Source organism: Muntiacus reevesi, chromosome 1 (genome assembly GCF_963930625.1).
Source record: "Muntiacus reevesi chromosome 1, mMunRee1.1, whole genome shotgun sequence".
Lineage (NCBI taxonomy): Eukaryota > Metazoa > Chordata > Mammalia > Artiodactyla > Cervidae > Muntiacus > Muntiacus reevesi.
The window spans coordinates 223040748-223065359 of record NC_089249.1 but is presented as its reverse complement, the minus strand read 5'-3'; the positions used below and the strand labels follow the sequence as shown (position 1 = coordinate 223065359).

The 24612-nt window shown below is 51.3% G+C and overlaps 1 protein-coding gene across 1 annotated transcript in view; it reads left to right on the top strand.

Moving 5' to 3' along the window:
- The window catches only part of FSTL4 (follistatin like 4), a 414248-nt gene that overhangs the window by 275116 nt on the left and 114520 nt on the right, over positions 1 to 24612 (top strand). The window contains exons 5-6 of the mRNA XM_065935361.1: positions 8292 to 8485; positions 11892 to 12015. Coding sequence (XP_065791433.1) covers positions 8292 to 8485; positions 11892 to 12015 — 318 coding nt within the window. The remainder of the gene's footprint in view (positions 1 to 8291; positions 8486 to 11891; positions 12016 to 24612) is intronic.

The window sequence follows — 24612 nt, the reverse complement described above, 5'->3', positions numbered from 1 at the left end:
CCTTCTTGCATTTCTTTTTTGTGGGAACGGTTTTGGTTACTGCCTCCTATACAGTGTTACAAACCTCCCTCCATAGTTCTTTGGGCACTCTGTCTACCACATCTAATCCCTTTAATCTGTTTGTCACCTGTACCATATAATCATAAGGGATTTGATTTAGGTCATACCCGCTTGTCTAGTTGTTTTCCTCACTTGCTTCAACTTAAGCCTGAATTTTGCAATAAGGAGCTAATGGTCTGAGCCACAGTCAGCTGCAGGTCTTGTTTTTGCTGACTATGTAGAGCTTCTCCATCTTCGGCTGCAAAGAATATAATCAATTTGATTTTGATATTGACCATCTGGTGATGTTCATGAGTCATCTCTTTTGTTTTTGGAAGACAGTGTTTGCTCTGACCAACAAAATGGACAGAGCACCTCCTTAGAGCTGGACCTTGGCAGTAAAGCTAGATTTGAAGAAAGGGTCTTCCAGGAAAGGGAAGCAAACTTGCAGGCTGCTTTCTGGCAGCTAGTAGGAGTAGTCAGGAACTGCAGCTCTGGCCATGGTGTAAACACTTCCCCAGAGGACCTGAATATGGCAGCAGTGACCCATCTGCTCAGAAGTCATAGGTCCCAAGGGACAGCCAGAAGTCATAGGTCCCGTGATCACGCCACGATCGCCAGGTGGCATGACTTTGAGTACACCTGTTTGGGGGTTGTGAGGGGACCATATCATGTGTACTTAGCAATCTCTAGAAATTGTCAGAATTTTGTGGCTTGGTCAACACCATCAGTACAACTATATCACGTATTAGCAAAAATGTATCCTAAAGATAAACCCATTGGTTTTGGTATTTATTGTTAATTGAATTTTCCCAGAAATGGCAGCAGAAAGATTGTTAATGTTCATGAATTTACATCAAATTAAACATCTGTTCCTCTTAAGCTAAACTCCAGTAAAGTTATGGCGGCTCATAAATTAGACGGGGGAGGAAAATGCTTCTTGCTCTTTGCACAGCTTAGCAGTTTCAAAATAGACCTCAGAATGTCACTTTGCAACTGAGGCCCATGTAACACAAGCATGTTGAACTGTGATGTTGGTGCCAGATTAAGCTGAGTTTTTGCTTTGGTAGTGAAAACGGCAGCTTTGAGTTCAGCAGTGACATTACTTCTCAGGCCAGCTGGGGAGAGTGTAGGAACCAGGGAGGCAGATGCTTGGGTGGGGGTCGGGACAGAGCCTTGCCCATGAGCAAACCCAGCAGCAGCCAGGAGGCTGTGGGCACACCCCTGAGGGTCCTCCCAGGCGAGGGGTCTGGATCTGAGCCCAGGGGCTGGGCCGCCTGGCCTGGTCAGGAAGGACTAGAGTCCAGAGGTTGTGGCTCGAGGGCCTGGCAGGCTACTGTGTGGTTCTGAAGGGACAGTCTGTGTGCAGCTCAGGAAGGGAGCTGCCCCCCACCCCAGGTGGTGGCATCTCAGAGCATGACCCACCAGCCCCCATCAGGCACGTTCTTCCTTCCTATCCCCCGGCTCTTTAGCTCACACCCATCCCCAAGTGAGATGACACCTGCTAATGGTAGAAGAGTTCTTTAAGATATCTAATAACCTCTGTCCTGCAGTTCCCTCTCCCATAAATTTAGGGGTTTGCCAGAGACTCTTGAAGTGCAAGGCTGCCTCAGTAATGGAAGGGCCAGCACCCTGAAGGCCATGGGGGGCTGTCTTCATAGGGGCCTCAGGATCCCCCTAGCTCCAACTCCCCCCAGTTCTGCCCGCATGTAAAGTTCTCTTGGAGCTCGGAGGGTCCCCAGGGTCAGCTTTGTGTTCAGTTACTGATCAGAACCCTTGCATGGCACCAAACCTTTCCTGAAGCTGTGCCACGACTGAATTCACCCTCAGGCCTCCCCACCTGGGCGCTGTTCCAAGCAGAAGTCCCTTGCCTGGCCTTTTCCCAGGGCCGTCCAGGGCTGTCCTGACCAGCAATGGCAGAACCAGAGGACAGACCCTCTCATCCTCCTCCCGTCCAGTGGCAGGTCCCGAAGAGCTGTGTGTTCCCTAGAGGGGCTCGGAGGAGACACTCCCATGTGACCCCATGTCCAGCAGGGCCACAGCCCCTCTGTGGCCCCCCGCCTCCTTGCCACCATGACTCCCAGGCTTGTGCTGGACTCCTTGGAGCATCTGCTGCAGGTTTTGGGGTGCCCCCACTTAGTGAGGTAGGGTCCACGCCCCTGGCAGTGAGTATGACACAAACCACACACTGGGGCTGCCTCACATACTCATGTGTCATGCCCCCTGCAGCCAGGAACTGATATGACAGATGGCATGGCCCCCCAGCAGCTCCAGAGTTCCAGACCTCAGTCACTATGCCTCAGGGTGGCTGGGATTGTCCCCCTACTCAGGACAGGGCTGTAGCCACTATCCACCAAGATTACACTTTCGTCCAGTCAGCAGACATTTAATGAGCACCTTCTGCATGCAATTGCGTGGGCCAGGTGCTGGCATCACACTTGCAACAAGGCAGGGGCCCCGGCTTCAAGGGGCTCCCATGTAATGGGGCAGCCTGATGCCAACAGTGTGTGAACAACAGAGTGAAGGCTGAGGAAAGGCCCACGACAGACAAGAATGGGGTAGTGCACAGGGGCCTCTTTAGATGGGGGTGGCTTGGAGAGGGAGGCAAGCAGAGATGGTCCCTCTCCAGTCTCCCTACCACTTCTGTTCCTAATCCCAGGAGTCTCCAGCCCACCCTCTCTCCTGCCTCCACGTCCTCCCAGTATCCAGGCCCTGGGCCTGTCCAGGGCCTTGACCACATGGCCTGTCTCCCTCTCCATTAGAATCTGAGTTCCCTGCTACCTGGCTGGCTCTTCCTGCTTGCCCATGCTGTGCCACACCCCTTTCCCCGACTCTGGAGCCACCAGCCCCTCCCACATCTGGGCCCAGAAGCTTTGCCTGCCACAGCGAAGACCAACCTGGCAGGGGTGCATGTGACTGATGGAATATTCAGTGTCTCCTTTGCTTCCCTTTGTTCTGCAGGAGAAAGCATGCCTTTGACAGACGTTCAATTCCAGAGGCTGCTACCTGCGTCCTATCTCTCTTTGCTCAAAAAATTAAATGCGGACGTGCCTGCGCTCCTGCCGTAATAATCTCGCTCAGAACTGAGGCAGTGTGGCTGGAATGGGAGAACATTAGAATCTTCAAAGAGGGACAATTATTGAGGGAACTAGATTAATGAGGTGTCATAACAACTTAGCCAGATCCGCGGCTGACCTTTCTCGTGGAGAACGGGCTTGATAAATGTAGTTCATTACCAAGTTCTGACATGAAAATAGGATCACACTCTGGGCTCCTCAGCAGGCTGATCAATATTTTATCTGCCAAAACAGGCCCGGTCTGTGAGCAGGAGGAGCCCCCGCACACACGTGCCGGCAGGAAGCCCGAGGCCAATGCCGGGGCCTGGCCAAGCGGGGCCAGCGCTGCTGCATGGGGGACACCCTGGCCAGCGGAGGATGGCTGGGTCCTTCCAAGGGCCTGTTGGGGACTCTCATCACTGCCAGGCTGGCCAGGACATGAGCCTCCCTCCCCGAGAGGCCCCAGAGCAGAAACATTCGTGGAGATGTGTAGTCGGGAGGAAGTCTTCACCGATTTAGTGGCCACCTGTGGTAGGTGCTGGGCATCAGTGAAGGGGACAGAGATAAATACACCAGACCCTGTGGCTCATGTAGGGCATTGAGCCCATTTCATGCAGAGAGGCCCTGAGGCCTGGCAATCACTGAGACACTGCAAAGTCTATTATGTTTCCTTTTACATCAGGACCCTATAAGGTGTTTATTGTCCCTGTTCTAAGGTAGGAAATGGGGGCAAGAAAGGCAGGAGTGGCTGCCTTTCCTGGGGTCTCACAGCCACTCAAAGGCACAGCCTTTGATCTCCTTTGCTCTCTTGACTCCTTGTGCAGTGCTCCGTCCAGTCTTGCAGTGACTGTCATCAGTGGAGTTAGTGTCAGATATTGCAGCCTATGGTAAAGCCTGTCTCTACCTGAGGATCCCAGGAAAGGCTGTTATAGGGTGGCCCAGTCGCCCTGGTTTCTTGATGAGAGGATCTGCCTGGAGCCACAGGACTCAACCACGTTCACAGGCACTTAGCACTGTCCCACCATGTGTGCGACTGTCCAGGCTGGTCCCACAGCAGAATGTGGACGATGCTGACGACACACCATCCAGGTTCCTGCAGTCAGCCCACTCTCTCCATCATCATGGTCAGCCCCCACCTGGGCACCAGGGAGGAGTGTTGTGGTCTCCAAGCCTCTGCTGTACTCCCCTCCGGGACTTTCCCTCCAAAGGGGCAGGGTCCCTCCCTGGGACCAGGCCCACCCCAAACATACAGAGCACAGAGAATTATGAAGCCAAAGGGCTAGTTTAGATCAGGCGACGTTTCAGCTGTGGTCAAGATGCAATGAAGAGTAAGCCGGGCAGAGATGTGGGTAAAGAACATTGAGAGGAGCAGTAAACACTACCCCCATGTAGCACATTCATGTGGCCAAAGCTACTGAGATTGTTTCTCCCTCCACACCCCAACCTCAAGTCCCCAGTCGGCTTGCCAGGTGGGTGGGCAGAAATGACCTGCATAATAATGAGAAGCACCCAACCTTTAGGTATTGAAGCTCTTGCCTATATTGATTAAGGAGAGCAGGAGATCTGAAAGCAGAGGCTATGGGCCAGGCCTCAGGACCCGTGCATCACATGAGGCCAGCCAGGACTCTACTAACTTGGCTTCTGGCTCAGGGTCCCCTGTGCCAAGGGCTAGGCTTCACCCCCAGCCTGGCCAGCCTCTGGAAAAGGGATCCTGAGTAATTTACTTTCTTTCTTTATATTTATCTGCACTTTCCAAGTGTTTTATTGTTGTTTTGATGTGTGTGTTTCTTTTATGATAAAACAGAGGTTTCAAACTGGCAGCAGAGCGAGACCCTTTAGCTGAAGGCCAGGTCTACAAGGACTCACAGGTGCCCACACCCTGCCTCGGGGAGCCGTTACATCTGACCCCACCATGTGATCAGGAGGTTGTGAATGAAAAAGTAAACCTGGGCTTGGTAAACTAGCACTTTTACATGCCTCTCTCGGAAACTATGCATCCTAGAGACCAAAAGGGAAGGTTTTTGAGAGGGCAGTCCTTGCTGGAGATGAAGCCTCAAAAGTCTTGAAAGAGGTTGAATTGTGGAATGTGAAGTGACCTTCTCCACGGGTGCAGAAACGCCACCATCAGGTGCCCTTCCTCTGAGGCTCACGCCCCCACAGAGCTGCACAGATATTAGAGGAGCCCAGGAACCTTGAGGCAACGATTTATTTATTCCAGGTTGAGCTTCATGTAAAGCACAACTGTTCCTGGGATAAAGAAGGATTTCAGATCACCCTCTAGGAGCAGGACCTAGGAACAAGGGGTTTGTCTTAGGACCTCCATGCCCAGCAACAGCCAGGCACAGTGAGGGCATCAGTAAGGGAAAGGACAGGAAGTTTGGCAAAGTGTGATCTGCTGGGCCTGGCACCCTGCCCCAGCTCCATACTTCCCTCTAGCCTCGTCCATGCCCTGCTCTCTGCCCCACCCCGGCCCAGCCATACCCACTTCCTTCGGGCTCTGGACACACTGTGCTGCCGGTTCCCGTACCTGCGACCCCTGTGACCCAGCAATCCTTTCCCCCGGCCTCCTGTGCCCACAGATCCCTCATCCTGTGGGGCTCATCCATAGCAAGACTTTCTTTACCTTGGCCTCATTAGCACTCCTTCCATGGGCACCCTCAATGCCCAAGACAGAATACATTGTATACTCAAAGTACCGCCCAACATAGAGCATAGAGTTTGTGAGTAAATGCTGGTAAAAAGATAGAAAAGGCATGGTTGGCATGAGCCTAGCAGGAGGCCAGACCAGGGATTCAGGGAGCTGGCCCTGGACACTGAGGCACCCACCTCTTCTGCTGAGTTTATTTCTAGGCATGTATATACCTTCCTGACCAGCAGGCATGGGCTGGGCATTGCCAGGGTGGAGAAGCCTCCATGAACTCACAGGGAACTGTAGGGGTGTAATAGGAGCGGTGAGCCTGGGGAGGTTGCTGCAGCCCACTCAACAGGATCACGCAGCTGGTTTTCCTGGCCACCAGAGTGGGAAGTACTGTCTAACTGCGTGAGGACCCCTGGCCTGGGGCAGCAGGCAGCTCAGAGATCTGTGCCCCACCAAGACTGGGAGGATGAGACAGCTCTGCCCATCTTACCTGGCCCAGCCTGGTCCAACCTTCAGGTGTATTCTTTTCTTTTGGGTGGGCAGGGGGAGCCTAATGGTATGCTAGCATTTCTGAACCAAGCCTCCTATCAACCCTACGTCCATCTGCTGTGAACACCAGCTTCCCGACACAGTGTCGGGGCACAAATGCCTGTCCCCTGGAAAGCCTGACAGGCCTTCCAGTCCAGGCCCCTGCAGATCCCCTACACATTTCCACCACCACCCCCACTGAAGCGTCTCTCTGCCTTCATACACTGCATCCAGCTTCTGTCCATTTGCCAGGACTGGTGTTGTCCTCTGGGGAGCTGGGCAGCAAGATCTGGGCAAACCTCATCCTCTTCTTTCCCCAGACTGGCCTTTGTCCAGCTCAGGAAGCTGAGGAACCCAGACCCTGGGCAGGAGTGTGTGGCTGTGGGACACGGCCGTGATTTTCACTGTGCAGACTTGAGAATCAGGTTCACCAGTTGGAGGCCTTACGAGCTCCCAGGAATGGATATGCTACCAGGCCAAAGAGGGGTGGGAAAGCTATTCTTGTCAGAGCACGGAAACTCCTAGAGAGCAAATAGATTTGATTATATTGAACACAGCAATTGATTTTTTTCTAAATAAACATGCAGGATGAAATGGTAACAGACATCTGTTTCTGACAAGAATCAATTGACCCCAAATTGGAAGAAAGAAAATCTAGAAACACAAAGAAGCACAAGAGAAAGTGGTCGGACCATCCAGGCTTGTCCAGTGAGGAAGGGAGAGAGACAGACAGACTTCCCAGCAGCCCTGTCCCCACCAAGCAGCTCCGTGTTTATTGCTCTTCAGCCACTACGGTTCCAGTAATGACGAAGGGGAGGGTGGCTATCACTTTATGAGCCCTTACCCAGTGCTAGGCCAGTGTCGTGCCCTTTATGTGCGTGTCTCACTTAACCCTCCTAACAGCCCTATGTGGAAGGCTCTGCTCTCCCCCACTTCACAGGAGAAATCACTGACGCACCTTGTACGAGGGACACATTCAGGCAACCGCAGAACCAGGACTCAAACCCAGCAGACCACAGAGCCAGGGCTCTCCAGCACTGCTTATATTGACTCCAGCCCTGAGCTGTTACAGCCTGCCCTAAGCTGGCCTTGAAATTAAGGCGAAAGACCTAGACCTCAGACACTCCCTTGCTAGCAGCACTCTGACTTGAACCTGGAATGGATGAGGAGGACCCCACACCCGTGCTCCAGGATTCGGCAAAGCCACGAGGTGGGGTACATCCTTCATCCTCATGCCAGGAGGAGGGGAAGTGGGGCAGCGGGGAGTGCTCCCCTGCTCTGCTCACAGCCCTGTGGGTGGGGAACATCTCCGTGGCCCCGCTACCAGCAAAGATAAACTACATCATGTCACAGTGTATCACAGGCCTCATTTGCCAAAATGCTGTGTGGTTCTGATGCTATGGACCAAGCACAGTCGTGATGAAAGACCTGAGAGCAATGGGCTGTGTGCTTCGGGCTTACTTTCGTAAAAGCTGCCTTTTGTTTCTTGGTCGTGGGCTTGTGTACACATGTTCGTCTTGAAGTAATCCAGCTCTGGGAATGTTTCTAATTATCTTAAGCAAGGCTTATTAGTCCTGTTAACTGCAAGTCCCTGATCTATGAGGCCACGGATTCCAAAGGAGCCTTTAAGGTAGGATTAAGGCAAAGATGAGCCATTGCAAAGTGGAATTGGGGCCAACTTTCCTAAAGCTGCTGTGGAGCTGCACTGCCGAGTCCCCCGAATGAAGACCCCCATTCTGTCTGACCATCACTCCGTGTCTGACTGTAGAAGGTGCTCAATCAACATGTGCACGATGAACGCACAGGCCCCTTCCAGCGCTTACATCATGTGTCGCTTGTATGCAGTGCTCAGCAAGTATCTGTGGCATGGACTGGTGGACAGTTGGATGGACAGCTCTCATGTACTCAGGCTGCACCTTGCACTACATCTAGCAGATGCCTAGTAACTGCTGATGGGTGGTGGGGTGGAGCGAGGTCTTCTCAAGACCAGGGGAGGAGTCTGGCTGGATTAACCCCATCTTCTCTTCCAGGTGACCCGTGCACCATGGCCGACTACGCCCGCCTGAAGAAGGTCCTTCTGGCACTGCAGAGCCGCCTGCAGCCACTCCGCGAAGGGGACAGCAGACAAGACCCCTCCTCCCAGAAGCGCCTCCTGGTGGAATCTCTGTTCAAGGACTTCGACGCAGATGGAGACGGCCACCTCGGCAGCTCTGAGCTGGCCCAGGTGGGTACAGCACTGGCTGAAATCACATTACGGGGGGATCCAATTTTCCATTCAGCACGTATAGAAAGAGAACCAGCAGACCCCTGTGGGAAGAGTCGTTTGTCACTATCTCTGAAATGGGACACCGAGGGGGTCTTGCTTCTGCAAGAGAAAGCATCTCCCAGGAGTCAGAGAGCTTGTGTTGAACCCTTGGAAATATCTGACAAACAAAATGATGTCGGTGTCTGTTTCCCACCAGCCACCTGCAGCCAATATTTACCAACAAGCTCTGAGCTAACTGGCGAAACACACACTGTACACAGGCTGAGCTCTGAGGCTTTCATTAGGAAACAAGTTTTTTCTTCCTGAGTCCTTTACTGTCTTCAGCAGGAAGATTCAAAGGAAGCAGGTTTTGATTTCCACCAAGAGCTTTGGGAGTTGTAACATGCTGTCCCCAAGTCCTCTCCCCCTCGAACCTCACCAGTGGTGGTACCTGGGTAGCAGCAGCCCACACTCCAGCCTGTGGCTTGCAGGCAGCCCATGGCCACCCCCCGAGAACTGCTCTGCCCCTTGAGAAAACACTCAGATGGAGCCCTTGGTTTGCCTCCCTCCCAAACACAGCACATGTGGCCCTTTGCCCAACTACCAGGTGGTACAAGGGCCACAAGCATCTGCAGCAAAAAGGAACAAGGAAGAAGCAACCCGGGGCAGCAGGCACGCCAGCTGCAAGACAGGCCTGTTGGGTGCTGGTGGCAGAAAGTCGGGCTGGATGGGCCCAGGGGTCTGCATTCCTGCTCCTGCTCTGTTGGTTTGGGTCTGAGAGCCTGGGGTCCCAGAGCCACACCAGGTACAAAGATATGGAGGGAGGTGAGGTCAGCCGCCCTGGGGCAGCTCTGCCTCCCAAGACCACAGAGTGCCCCGCCCCCCAAGGACAGATAACAGGATGGTTCCCCACCTTTGATACTACTTTAAAAAGATCTTTCACAGGGCACAGCAGTGACCTCATCAAAACTGTGCCGGGTCACCAGGAAGGACCAGGCAGGGAGGGCCATGGCATTTAGAGCACCCACTAGGGGCTTGGCACTAAGCGACGCCCTTTACCTGCAGTGCGCCCTACGCAGGAGTGTCCCTCACTCTTCAGTAGATTAGCTACGAACACAGACTTCACAAACTGCCTGAATTCAGGTCCAGTTCCACCATTTACGGGGACCTAGGGGGTCTAGGCAGACAACTGCCTGGCTCTGTGCCTCTTTTCTTATCTGTGACTGTCACAGGGTCATCAGGAGGGTTAGATGAGCTAAGAGGCGTGAAGTTCTCAGCCTAGTGCCCAGCATGTGGTACATTCTCAGTAGGTGACAGCCATTAGCATCCCTTTGTCACCATCACCTCTATTGTTGTTATTTCCTCCTTAAACCTTTCAGCCACCTTTTGCTGTGTGGTAGGTGCTGCTGTTATCCCCACTTACCAAGTATTTTTAGATGAACAAGAGGAGGCGCCAAGAAATCAAATGGTTTGCCTGTAGAGCACGCATTGTCTAGGATGTGGTGAACTGAGATGCAACCAGGGTGCCAGGTGTGCATGGACCAGCTCTCCTCACACTACACGGGGCTCCCTGGGAGACCAGCTCCCACCACCAGCTCCACCTAATCCTTTTGAGGTCTGTGGGGACAGCAAGTGCCCAAAAACTCTGAGTAGAGCAGTTATCCAGACACTTCACCATGCAGGGACCCCTCCTCAAGTCCGGCCAGTTCAGAGCTGGCTTCCAGGGAGTGGGTGGGGAACCACAGATCCTAAGGCACTTGCAGACCCTGCTCTGCTCGCTCATACCTGGCATCACAGGTAAGTCCATCCATGGCCCACACTCCGGGAAGCCTCCCAGACACACACCAGCCTTCATGTCACTACTTCATCAACCCTCAGCCCCCAGCTATGGCTAAGACCCCATGGGCCAGGACCGGAGACCCACTGATGACCCATGCTGCTCTGGGGAGAGCCCAGGTCCTACTGGTCATGGTTACCTGAGAAAAGAGCCATCTAGCAGTTCGATTCCCCACAGTACAGGCTGTGTGGGGAGCCTAGAGGGCAGGCATCTCTGTCTCACCCCAGACAGAGGCACCTGTGGGATCTCAGTGCCCCGGGCCCACATGGATCCAGGTAGCAACAGAACATTCCTGGGCGCATGGCTCTAACCTGGCAGAGACATGCCCTGAGGCACCTGCAGCCATTAACGAGTGTGGTAATTGGACTATGATTTCCTCTTTAAAATTTAATGTGTTTAAAGTCCATTTCATAAATCTGCCAAGCAGGGCCCAGCTAAAGTGGGCCTTTCCTTGACACTGAATCAGAGGCTTTGGAGAAAACGTGTAGGTCCTATGAAAAGTTAATCAATTTCCAGTGCAGAAATAGACAAAGGGAAATTTCCATCTTTGGAAGATTGATTTCGGGCGTTATGGTTGATCTCCCTTTTATCGAACACTCTTATTTGCTGGGTGAAGGGTCATTTTTTTAACATTATCACATTAAATTGCCTTTAATACACCAGGCCCAGCTGAGACTGTTAAATAAAGAGAAAATGCTGCTCTTCCCCTCTTCCCCCCAAAATAAAATCATTTTTTCTTTCTTCTGAGAATTCCTTCTGAGCATTTTGTTTGTGAGACTCTAGTTTCAGACCCATACACAGATGGTCCTACTAGGGAGGCCCCTACCCTGCAGCCCAGACCACATCCAGAGAGGAGTTCACAAGGGCCCACCCATGGTCCCCTCAACAGAATCCCAAGGGTGGTGGTTTGTGTTCCTGGCAGGACAAGGCAGGCAGAGCAGGGGCTCAGGCCTAGGTCAATAGAACAGCAGCTTCGTCTCCCCAGGAATAGTACTGTGGCTAGGATGTACTGACCTGAGATTGGTGGGGGTTGGAGGGGGCAGGGAGGGGTACACTGATGGAGCAGTGACCTTCCAGCTGTGCACAGTTGGGAGCCACTGAGTATGGCCACTGTTAATTGGGCTTATTTGATCAGGCCCCTGTCTCTTCCCTGTTTCCCCATCTACAACACAGAGGGGTAGACCAGATGACCACATGGATCCTTCTCGCCTCATATCATCTGGGATCTGTTTGCCCTGGTGGGGAGAAAACAGACCTGAAAGCTAATCTTGACTCAGGCCCAATCATCGTGTGACCTTGAGAAAGTCCCTTCCCTCTCTGAGCCTCAGTTTTCTCATCTATAAAAGGAGAAGGTCAAACAAGACAACACCAAAGAGATTTGGATGCTCCCCATGGCCTGCAGAGCTGTTGCTGGAGTCTACATGCACACACACGGACACACCTGCCCAGACAGTGACCACAGCCCCACTTGGCCTGAGCCGTTTTCCAGCAGCGCCCATAGCTCTAAACTCACTCCTGATTCTAGCCTTTTCCCTTTCTCACCCACAGCACGCACTGAAGGAGCAGGACCTGGAGGAGGACTTCCTGGGGTGCTCACCGGGCGACCTCCTCCGATTTGATGACTACAACAAAGACGGCCTCCTGACCCTTCATGAGTTCTACACAGCCTTCCGTAAGTCAGGCCCCTGTCGGGGCTCACCGTCAGCAAACAGGCATTTCTGCACCAAAATGGTGTCAGGGTCTGGAGTCTGTCTTTGGTTGTTTTCCAAGGTTGGCTTCTTCTATAGGTGAAAGTAGTTGAATTTATTCTGCGATTAGCCTGAGATTTAAGGAAAGAGTAAGAGGTGGGCAGAGGTGGGGGATGGGGTACTTGCTCTGTTCCTTTTGGATAAAGGTTCTTCTCGCTGTTGATTTCATTTGAGGAACCCAGGGCTGTGTTTAATTATGATTAAGAAGGCACTGTCTCACATGACTAGGAGATTTTGTGACTGCACATGGACAGAGCAGATGTTAGGATTCTCCCAAGGAGGTAGCCTGGCCCCATCAGAGAACCCTGCCTGGGGGTTCTCAGCAGGAGGATGCTGGAGGCTTGGCCAGATAGACCATGGAGTAGTCACAATGCAGGATAATGAAGAATGAGGGTCCAGGTTGATGAGAGGAGGGGGAATCCCTGGAGAAGAAGAAAAATGGGGATATTCTGCCTGAAAACGGAGGAGGTACTCAGAATGGACCCTCTGTGGGTTCACTGGTGCATATGATGAGCAGGTACAGTGTCTGAGGGACCTAGGTCTTCTCCCTGAGATGCTTTCCCAAGAGATGACCTCATATCAACCATAGCTAGAGCTGAGACAGGGCTTCCAAGAGATGTGAGTGCAAGAAACCCCAGACAACTCTAGACAGGTTCACTAGGAGATGGAAGGCAGTGTGGGACCCTAACTCAAGACAAGAGGGGACATTCTTGGCCCCAAAGAAGTGAAGCTCCTTTTTGTCAGACAGCATGTGGAGCAGGTTCTGTTTAAAGCAGGTAACATGTGTACCCTGTATGAGGCACCTTTGAACATTACCTGCAAGCTTGCAGCTCCTGTGGACCCTGCAATTGAGGAAGCAGGGGTAAGACCCCCAGGGTCCCTGAGTACTCTGAACCACAGGTCCTGGCATCCTCAGTCTCATTCTCTACCTGGAGGTGTGTTTTCCAGGAAGGTATTCCTGCTTTGCATCAGTGTCTCTGTATGCTTTTGTAACTTCAAAAATTCACCAGGCCTGAGAAGGCATCCTCTTGATTTGTTGGCAAGAAGGGCTCTTGTGGCAGGTAGAAGAGGTACTCCTGTGACCTGAGAGAAGAGAAACAAGCGTGATTCTTCCCTGTGGGAAGTGTCCATGAGCTGGTCACAGGCTGTGCCTTTCCAGTCCACAGAGTCCCTGTTACCAAGGGCCAAAGTCCAACTCCCAGTTCCCAGGCTCTATCTGATACATGATAACTGTCTTTCTCCCCAGCCTACTCCTTCCTGCTCACAGTTTAAACTCTAAGTCTGGTGGTTCATAATAAGGTGTGAATGGCTGGTAGATTCAATCAGCCTGGGAGGTGTTTGCTTTGTGGATTGAGGAGCTTATTCCTGAAATGAATCTCTAAATTTTAGAACATGTGGAGATGTCGGCACAGCTCAGGCGATGATTGTTATATTTTTAGGACTTTTGCAAAGGCAAACAGTTACATAGTTGGGAGCTTTAAATCAGCCCTAGTAGGACTGTTTACAACACAGAAGTCTGCATACAGGACACAAATGCTACACAAGGGGTAGGGGGCTCTTTTTCCCTCTGGAGAGCCCATTGTGAGGCACTGACCTGCACTCGCTGGACAAGACCCTCCCTCCCCACCTGTCCTCACCACCTCCGGGAACCTCCTCTCCATCCGCCTTCTTCGAACAGAGCCCCCTTGATGATGCTAATCCCAGGGGACATAAACAAGAAAGGCGTAGATGTCAGGTCAGCAACAGGGTGGAGCTTCCCTCCTCATCAGAGAGACAGCAGCACGCTTTCCGGGGTCAGTTCTGAGACATTCCCAGCATGCTTTGTGCACTCAGCACCCCCCTTCCCCATCTACAGAAGGAGCTGTAAAGAAAAAGATCACCACATTTTCAAAGCTGGGGGTCAAGGCTGGACTTCAAAGATTTGGGGATACACCAGAGCCACATACGCGTGTCCTACAATGGCATCACAGAAAATGACACTGCTTGGGTACCGTCCTGGTACCAATTGTCACAGAAGCCTCTGATCCACGAGCCCACTTCCTTCCTGGGAACTGGTCTGGGACCAAGCAGGGGCTATTGGCTCTCCTTTCAAGGAAATGGCAGCATACCTGTTGCCCTGATGAAAGAGAGGCCACCCTGGCCTCCCTAGTGAAGGTTGTTATGAGCAGGATCTGCGCGTGAAAAAGGAGGGACCTCCTCACTTAGCTTTTGGCTGTATGTCCCATGTAGAGCAATGTGCTGTCTGTTTCCCTCGTTCCTGGATTATTATTTGAAAAACCTTATAATCATCATTTTTAAAACAAATTAGATTCTGCTGTCGCCTTGGACTTATTTTGAACTGGGCAGCCAAACCATTCATCACAGCCCAACCCAGACAATAGACATGCAATAAAATGTAAACTCACAGCCATTAAGGAAGCCACAAAATGAGTTAACCCTGCTTTCAAGGCCCAACACACAGTCACTCGGAGCACTCAGAGACTTGGAGTCACTCAGGATCAGTGGTCTTTCAAAGTCACAGGAACTCTAAACTCCCCTCACTCTGAGAATGGATTTATGGTTCAGTGGATATTAAATAGGAAATTGAAATAAGACACACAGGTACAACTGATTACCCAGAAATCAATGGCCATTAAAGACATCTCACTAAAACGCAAAAAGTAATATCTCAGACATTTCAGCAACAACATTTTGGATTTGATTTCCAAAACTGAGGCTAACTGGCTGGCAAAGGTTGAGACTTTAAAGTTGCATTTTCTAGTCTCTGTTTTGCCAGGATCCTTGGGTTCTAGGCAGGGCAGGCTATGTACGGTGACTGGCACAGATTCAGCCACTTTATTAAAGGATGGGATTTGGGAGACTTTTCCCTGGTGAAGTGAGTTGTATTACTATTTACAAGGGTTTTTTTTTTTTTTTGCAGGGAGGGTGGGCGGGCAGTGTGCAGTCTCCTAAGTCATGTTTTCTCACGCAGCTGACATAGCCTAGGCTGCGCTGGTGTTTGGCACTGTCTGCAGCTGGCTGAGGGTAATGCCAGCAATCCCTGGGCTGGTGGCTGCCGTGCTCAGTTGAGTGGTTCGTGGTGGGGCTGTACCTTCCTCCTGGCTCTGCAGAACGGGTGACCACCACCCACCTGAGGAGGGCAGAAGACAGGTCCCTTAGCCATGGAAGTCACGAAGGCTGCAAATCACTCATCTCTGTACAGTGATGCCAGTGAAATGTGAGGCTAGCCTCCCTCTCTGCCTCTATTTGTCACCTAAACATTCTCTTCAGGTTGCTTTTGGTTTTCCAAATCATAGACTGATCTTGGAACTAACGGTAGTGTCCTCTCAGCATGTCTCCCAAGCCTTCCTCCTCATTCCTCCCCCTGCCCCCACCCCCAACAAACCACAGAACCTCCCACCCCCGATGTGAGGCAGAGACCCAGGCGCCAGGGTTACTGGTGAGAGAGGTGCGGGCCAGCCTGTCTGTTCATCTCAATGAATTTAAAAGTTGCTTGCTTAAAAACCTTTTCAATAATGCATGTTTTTGCAGTTTTCTGAATGCTTGGGTTGGGATTGTGGGAAAAAACATATTGCTTAAATGAGGATTTTTCTCTCACTTTAAATTCATTACAAGTTCCTTCTGCTTTTTTAGAAAGATACTTGTCCTTTTAATTAATCCTATGAGACCAATGTGCTGCATGTAAAGGACAGGCTCACCATGCAGGATAAAGGTCTTCCCTCTTACTGTCTGAGGGTCATGGATACACAATGTCCAGGACGAGGACCTGAGTCAGTTGTGGGACCTGAGTCCCACAACTATGTGGGAGTCAGATGCCCTCCCTTAGCGCCAGGCCAGCAGAAAGGAAAACAGTGATTTAATCTGATTATTGTGGTACTTCTGTATCCAGGGCAACTCTGTGAACCAGAGGAGGTGGTCACTGGGCAAATTTACAACTGTTTTTTCTGCCATTGTTGCTGCATTATGAAAGGGTACTGTGGGTTCATCTGGCACGTGGTTATCCTCTGGAACAAATAATGCCCGCACAGGGCAGATGCCTTGCCAGACCCATTATCATAGCCCTCCCCACCACCCCATGATAGTAAAACAGCAGCAACTATCCCTCCCCCAAATCTGTCCAGCTCCTTATCCATGTAGGATGAGTTCAGACAAGAAGTTCAGTCAGTAAAATCCCACTCTATACTGCTCCATTCCTTTCCTCCGTTGGGGATATTGAATAGCAAAATTTCAGATGGCATCAGTTCAGTTAGTTCAGTCACTCAGTCGTGTCCGACTCTTTGCCACCCCATGGACTACAGCATGCCAGACTTCCCTGTCCATCATCAACTCCCGGAGCATGCTCAAATTCATGTCCATCAAGTCAGTGATGTCATCCAACCATCTCATCCTCTGTCGTCCCCATCTCCTCCTGCCTTCAATCTTTCCCAGCATCAGGGTCTTTTCCAATGAGTCGGTTCTTCACATCAGGTAGCCAAAATACTGGAGTGTCAGCTTCAGCATCAGTTCTTCCAATGAATATTCAGTACTGGTTTGATCTCCTTACAGATGGCATTGAGTCTATCAAAAATTTTATCTGAATCTATTTGGCTCTAGAGTTTGGAGAACAAGAGTTACCTGCGTGCAGTTACCTGTGTCAGTGTTGGCAGAGGCTAAGACCATTGGTGGAGTGACTCCCCTAATCCCAAAGGGAGGAACTGGTTGCCTCATGCAGGACTTGCAAATCAAGTGGCAGAAACACTGATTCCCTGACCTTGGTCCCTCATTTGCTCAAGGGCATAAAAGAGCTAAACTGGAGCTGCCACTGGAAACTGGTATCAGAAAGTGCTGTCAGTCTCGGTACTCCCTGCCAAGGACTTTCTCCTCACCTCCAACAAAGAGAGAACCTCCAAGAAGGCTTCTGTGTGAGTTTGCTATGTTACCCTGAAGCCAAAGTCAACGGGCCAGTCATCTGGGTGCTTTTTTGCTTATTAATAGCGCTTTAGTTAGTAATGGGCTCTTACCACTCAAGTCATATAAAAACAATTGTTGTTGTTCAGTCAGTAAGTTGTGAGTCTTTGCAACCGCATGGACTGCAGCACGCCAGGCTTCTCTGTCCTCCACTATCTCCCAGAGTTTACTCAGATTCATGTCCACTGAGTCAGGGATGATATCTAACCATCTCATCCTCTGCTGCCCATTTTTCCTTGGACAGGTCTTTACCAGAGGTTAAGCTGAGCTTCAAATTCCATACCTGTAAAATGGGTATGATAAGCACCACATAAGGTTGCTGTTCAGTTACTAAGCCATGTCCAACTCTTTGCAGCCCCAGGCACTGTTGCACACCAGGCTCCTCTGTCCTCCACTATCTCCTAGAGTTTCTCAAATTCATGTCTACTGAGTGATGCTATCCAACCATCTCATCCTCTGTTGCCCCCTTCTCCTCCTGCCCTCAATCTGTCCCAGCATCAGAGTCTTTTCCAATGAGTCGGCTGTTCACATCAGGCAGTCAAAATATTGGAGCTTCAGCATCAGTCCTTCCAATGAATATTCAGGACTGGTTTCCTTTAGGATTGACTGGTTTGATCTCCTTGCTGTCCAAGGGACTCTCAAGAGTCTTCTCCAGCACCACAGTTCAAAAGCATCAAATCCCATGTAGGGTTACTCAACACTGAAATAATTCGTGTAAGGTGTTTAGAATGATACCCTGTATATGGTAAATGCTAAGTAGTCATTAGCCAAGTAGGTCAATGATGGAGGTGATGATGGTGATGACAAAGATTTCTGTGTGTTCCCAGCCCCTGTCACTGTGCTCTGTCATTGTCACCTGGCCCATAAGAGTCCATAGGCTCCATGAGGCTGGAGGCTGTTTTGCTCACCATGGGCTCACGCCTAGCATGGGGTCTGACATCCAGAAAGCCCTTGGTAAATCTTTGCTCAGTGAGAGGGATGAAGTATATGAAGAAATAAATACACTTGGCAAGCAGAGGGTCTTGGAAGTTTCATATCGAAACCACCTCTTTCCCATCTCTAGTGATTTGCTGCTGACAGCTGCATCATAGAGCCCAGCACTTGCTAACATTGTCAGGAGCTGAGATTTCAAGCACTTTCCATTTTTAAAGATCCCAGCTGGAAGCTGTCAATGGCCTTAGTGCAGAGCAATTGAACAGTAGAAAATGAACTAATTACAGGTTGTTATTGAAAATCTATTATATACAAATTGCAAAGAAAACTCATTAAAATGCGATGCTTTGGTGATTAAAAAAAAAAAAACACGAAAAAAAACGTCCTCTTGGAGGGAGAAGCAGGGGCAGGGTGGCTGAATACCTTGTTTGTCCCTGTTCCAGGGTAAGGACTCCCAGCAGGACTGCAGCCAGGCTCTGGGTCTTATGCTCACATATCACCCAACCAGCCTGATGTACAAACCGTAAAGAGGCTTACGTTTTGTACAGAACAGACAGCTCTCTGAATGTTAGTAAATACATAGAAATGGCTGCAGATGAAACAAAGCATTTCATTACAAAGATATAAAATTAGAACAATTTAAATGTCAGCTTTTTACCAGGATAGCACCTTACTGTCCTTGTAAATCTCGTGTTTTTGCAAAGCTTTTGTGAGGACTCCAAAGGCCCTAAGTGTGCAATTAAGCACTGAAGTTCGTGTTACTGATTTCCAAACTTGCTCCCTGGGATTGGGGTGCTGGAAAGGTTAGGGATGCGAATGGCTGAGCTGCCCAGAGCCCGGCTCTCCAGGGGACCCCTCAGATGCTGAGACTGCCTCCCAGACTCCAGGCAAGAGCCTAGAAAGCAAGGCAGGGTGCCCCCCCACCCAGCTCACTGCCTCCTCATCCCAGTAGCAGTACCTGAGTCTCGGTGTGGGTGTGGCCTGGGGGTGGTCTCTGTGGCTCCTGAAGACCCCCAGTGCTCTGAGGCGAAGAGAGACCCACCAGGTCTGTGTCTGAGAGGTGGGCTCTCCCAGAGCTGGACGTCCTCTGCCTCGTGGTCTTTCCTTCCTCTCCAGCCACCTCAGTTCAGGCTCTGTGACAGTGTCTCGTAAGACCCCCACCTCCACCACCACCCTGCTTGCCCAGCTTACGGTCTGCACAGGCATGAGATGCTGGGGAGTGGAGGTGCTAGGGCTCTGCTCACATGGGCACGGCAACCATCTGGGTGGGCAGCCTGGGGCCCCTCTTGAGGCAGGAGCGGGGGGCACTCACATCCCGGCACCAGGATGGTCCCTGGCAAGGTGGTGGCTGGAGAGCCAGGCTCTGGGCACCGACGGGACCTGGACAGGCAGAGAGGGGAGCGGAGGGCGGGGGACACCCAAGCTGCTGCTGCTATCTGAAGCAGGCACTCCAGTGGCACACTCGGGGCTAGTTGGAGACCCTAGACCATCGGCCGTGACCCATCCAGGTGTCCTCTGCATCAGCCATACCTGCTGGCTCACCAGTTCTCATTTTATCACGACTGTTACTCTCCAGCCACTCTCCAGCCTGGAGGCTGGGGACAATGGTGAGTGGCTAAACATGGGCAGAGGCCACATGACCAACAGCGCCTGGACACAGGTAGCAGCAGAACAGACGAGGCAATAGCAAAGCCAGGAGGCAAAGAGGGCAAAGTCAGGGCTGCCTCTGGGAGCGGGCAAGGTTGTTATTGTCTGAGGCATCTTGTTCCAGCTGGAGGACAAAGGAGCAGGAGAGAGAGATAAACCTAGAGCTTCCCATGAGGTGGAAAACTGGTATATGGCAGGTGCTTGATAAACACTTGTTGGCAAGATGAAAGACCATGATGGAGTTTTCTAAATAGTAGTAAAGAGAGAAGGTTCAAGGTGGTTGTAGTGGTTCTCGGGGAGAAGGGAAGTCAGGGGGGTTCCTGGTGGTGGAGGTAATCCTACTGCCCACGTGTGGCACTGAGCGGGGTCAGCTGCCCACTATTGTTCCTCAGGTGTGTTGTGTTATCTGTATCACTGGGTTGGCAGAGAGATGCCCTCTGCCAAGATAGCCCTCACCCCTGCTCTACTTTATTCACCCATTTCCTATCGAGACTGGTATTTCCCCCAAAGTTGGCCTTCTGTGGGAGAGTACAAATCTACCTCTGTGTGTTGTGTGTGTGTGTGTGTATGTATTAGACGCTCAGTCATATCAGACTCCTTTTGACCCCATAGACTATAGCCTGCCAGGCTCCTCTGTTCATGGATTCTCCAGGCCAGAATATCAGAGTGGGTAGCCATTCCCTTCTCCAGAGGATCTTACCAACCCAGGGATCAAACCCAGGTCTCTGCACTGCAGGCAGGTTCTTTACCATCTGAGCCACCAGTAGTAGTCGTATTAGTTACTCAGTCATGTCCGACTCTTTGTGACCCCATGGACTGAAGCCCACCAGTCTCCTCTGTCCATGGAATTTTCCAGGCAAGGATACTGGAGTAGTTTGCCATTTCCTTCTGCAGGGGATCTTCCCGACCCAGGGATTGAACATGGGGCTCCTGCACTGCAGCAGATTTTTCACTGACTGAGCAACCAGGGAAGCATGCAAATCTATCTGTAGATTCCCTTATATCTGCAGCATCTGACAAGTCCTTACCAGATGCCTCCTGGAGGCTCCAGGCTGGACACTGTAAGGAGGCCCCACGTCAAGGAGGGGGCTGGAATTAAAATGCGCTTTGCAGCAAAGTGGGGACTTGGGAGGCATCCCCAATGACAGAGAACATATTCCCATTCTAGTAGGAGGCAAGCTGCTCTCAGCCGTGTGCTCCAAGCCTCAAGTTCCTGTTTCAGCTCACACAGAATTTGGTGGGGTTCTGGGGCCCTCAGACCTTTGCCTCTCCTTCGGTCTCTGCTATTGTTTTTGGACCCAGGGATCCAGGCAGGAACTGGGACAAGCAACATGTGTAACCAGTTTGTTGGACTGTGAGCAGTCTCAGCAGAGGTTCAGGCAGACCAATCTCCTCTGTGCAGACCTTCCAGTATCTCCCAACGCTCCTCCTGCCTGTGGACACTCGGGGGGCAGGGAGCTGAGGATTGATGCTCAGTTGGCCTTCTGTTGCTCTCCAAGTATGGGCTGCTTGGCAGTGGCTTTCCATTTCAGGCTTCAGCCAGGATTCCCAGTCCCCCACCAAGGTCCCACTCTGGGACCCACCACAGTGTGGTCTGCCCCGGGGAGGTGGAGGGAGGCTGTGTGAGCCCCTCCCCAGGCAGCTGCAAGCTGAGCCTTGGGAGCCGTTCTGCTCCAGATGGCACTGGCATTTGTCTTCAGGTGTTTCAGGCACAATAACTGTTTGTACACTTGTCAGCATTGCAAATTGAATCCAAGTGGGAGTGGAAATGGGGCCCAAAGGACTCGGCCCTCCACAGGTAGTAGGAGGGGCGGTGAGGTGGGTGGGTGGCCCCCTGAGTGCCTTCTCTAGTTCACTCATCTTCCTGAACACTCTCAAGCCTCTCCAGACACAGCCTCACTGGTGAGGCACTGACAGGGCTTCAGAGCCGTGTGCCAGATGCTGCGCCCGCCCCTGGCAGGGCTTCCTCCCAGCCCCATGTTCTGAGAATAAGGAAAACTGAGGCCAGGAGGCTGGGGGCCTGCCGGGGGCCCACAGCTGCTAACACGGACTCCAACACAAAGGCAGTGTGCATGGGTCACTCCTGAACACTGAGCCACCGGCTACATGCCCTACCCTAGACGAGACCTTTTAGAGTTTCCAGTTTTTTCCCCAGAGTCCAGCATCCAGAAAGTTCCCCACAATCTGTGACTCTGGGACGGAGCAGAGGGAGGGATCCCTGAGGCCACATCCTCTCTGAGGGCCTTTCACCCCATGCTGGTGCAGAGTGGGGCAACCGTGGGCTCTTTCCGGATCCCGAAGTCCGTGGGCCGCAGGTGCTTTCAGACACTTTACCAGGTCCCCTTCCCATGGCACCACGGAAAGAGCCCCTTAGAGCCTCTGGGCTTCAGCCCCACAGGGGAGGGTGGGCCCCCCCCCCACAAGGAGCAGGCCTGTCACTCAGAACAGATATCCCCATGCTCCCAGGACCCTGTGGGGAGATGCTTTCCTTCCAGACCCAAACCCTTTAAGCAGTGATTCCCTTCTCAGCTCCCACAAGTGAAAGCACATCGAGTGCCTCCTCTTCTCTGGCCTGTCCAAGAAGGCCCTATCAGTTGTATTCAACTCTTTACGACCCCATGAACTGCAGCACACCAGGCCTCTCTATCTATCACCAGCTCCCAGAGTTTACCCAAACTCATGTCCACTGAGTTGGTGATGCCATCCAACCATCTCATCCTCTGTCATCCCCTTCTCCTCCTGCCCTCAATCTTTCCCAGCATCAGGGTCTTTTCAAATGAGTCAGCTGTTCACATCAGGTGGCCAAAGTATTGGAGTTTCAGCTTCAACGTCAATCCTTCCAATGAACACCCAGGACTGATCTCCTTTAGGATGGTTGGATCTCCTTGCAGTCCAAGGGACTCTCAAGAGTCTTCTCCAACACCACAGTTCAAAGGCATCAATAATTCTGTGCTCAGCTTTCTTTATAGCCCAACTCTCACATCCATACATGACTACTGGAAAAACCATAGCCTTAACTAGATGGACCTTTGTTGACAAAGTAATGTCTCTGCTTTTTAATATGCTATCCAGGTTGGTCATAGCTTTCCTTCCAAGGAGTAAGCGTCTTTTAATTTCATGACTGCAATCACCATCTGCAGTGATTTTGGAGCCCAGAAAAATAAAGTCAGCCACTGTTTCCCCATCTGTTTGCCGTGAAGTGATGGGACCAGATGCCATGATCTTAGTTTTCTGAATGTTGACCTTTAAGTCAACTTTTTCACTCTCCTCTTTCACTTTCATCAAGAGACTCTTCAGTTCTTTGCTTTCTGCCAATAGGGTGGTGTCATCTGCATATCTGAGGTTATTGATATTTCTCCCGGCAATCTTGATTCCAGTTTGTGCTTCATCTAGCCCAACATTTCTCATGATGTACTCTGCATATAAGTTAAATAAGCAGGGTGACAATACACAGTCATTTCCTGTTTAGAACCAGTGTGTTGTTCAATGTCCAGTTCTAACTGTTGCTTCCTGACCTGCATACAGGTTTCTCAAGAGGCAGGTCAGGTGGTCAGGTAGTCCCATCTCCTTCAGAATTTTCCACAGTTTATTGTGATCCACATAGTCAAAGGCTTTGGCATAGTCAATAAAGCAATAGATGTCAATAGATGTTTTTCTGGAACTCTCTTGCTTTTTTGATGATCCATCGGATGTTGGCAATTTGGTCTCTGGTTCCTCTGCCTTTTCTAAAACCAGCTTGAACATCTAGAAGTTCACGGTTCATGTATTGCTGAAGCCTGGCTTGGAGAATTTTGAGCATTACTTTTCTAGCATGTGAGATGAGTGCAATTGTGCAGTAGTTTGAGCATTCTTTGGCATTGCCTGTCTTTGGGATTGGAATGAAAACTGACCTTTTCCAGTCCTGTGGCCACTGCTGAGTTTCCCAAATTTGCTTACATATTGAGTGCAGCACTTTCACAGCATCATCTTTCAGGATTTGAAATAGCTCAACTGGAATTCCATCACCTCCACTAGCTTTGTTCATAGTGATGCTTCCTAAGGCCCACTTGACTTCACATTCTAGGATGTCTGGCTCTAGGTGAGTGATCACACCATCCTGGTTATCTGGGTCATGAAGATCTTTTGTATAGTTCTTCTGTGTATTTTTGCCACCTCTTCTTAATATCTTCTGCTTCTGTTAGGTCCATACCATTTCTGTCCTTTATTGAGCCCATCTTTGCATGAAATGTTCCCTTGGTATCTCTATTGGTAACCCTATTGGTCCCAGACCTCAATCCTATCTCTCTGCAGCAGTACTTAGAAAGGTGCTGCTGCTCGTCGGCAGGATGGCTGGGAACAGCCCTGCCGTTCAGGACCACCCCCACCCCCTGGGGTTCCCCTGCTGATGCCTGGGTGCGGGGTTACAGCTGAAGAGAGCGTGGCAGACTGAGCACTGCCCAGGCAGCAGCTGCATTTGCCCATGTGTGGGGCCACCAGCACCCAGCGCACAGGGCACAGTGGGGGGGTCTAAGGGCCAGTGGAAGCCACCCATGGCTGGCTCAGACAGGTCAATAGTGGGTTGGTAGTTGGGCCAAAAAGGACCAGAGGTCAAACAAGAACATCGACAAAGCTCTTGAGGCTCCCCAGGGCCCAGCCAGCCCTGACTCCTGGGCGTGCTGAGTGGACAAGTGGACTCAATGGCACTCAGGCTGTCTCTCTTTCTGTGGAGACGTGGTCCTGGGGTAGGTGTGAGGTGAGGGCAGAACTGGGGGTCCTGCTTTGTCCTGACCACACCTGCAGGGTTGCAGCCCTGCCCCCACTGGCGACCCTGGTGACCCGAGGGTTGGGTCATGTACAGAATTACCATCCTGTGGACTGGTGGGCAGTCGATGAAACACTTTCTGATGCAACTCAGGGCTTCAGGCTTGGGAAGAAATGGGACATGTGGAATGTTCACAGGCGGGAGGGTGGAGGGGTGCGGCTGTGAAGAAAGCAGGTCAGGGGGGCGGTTTAGA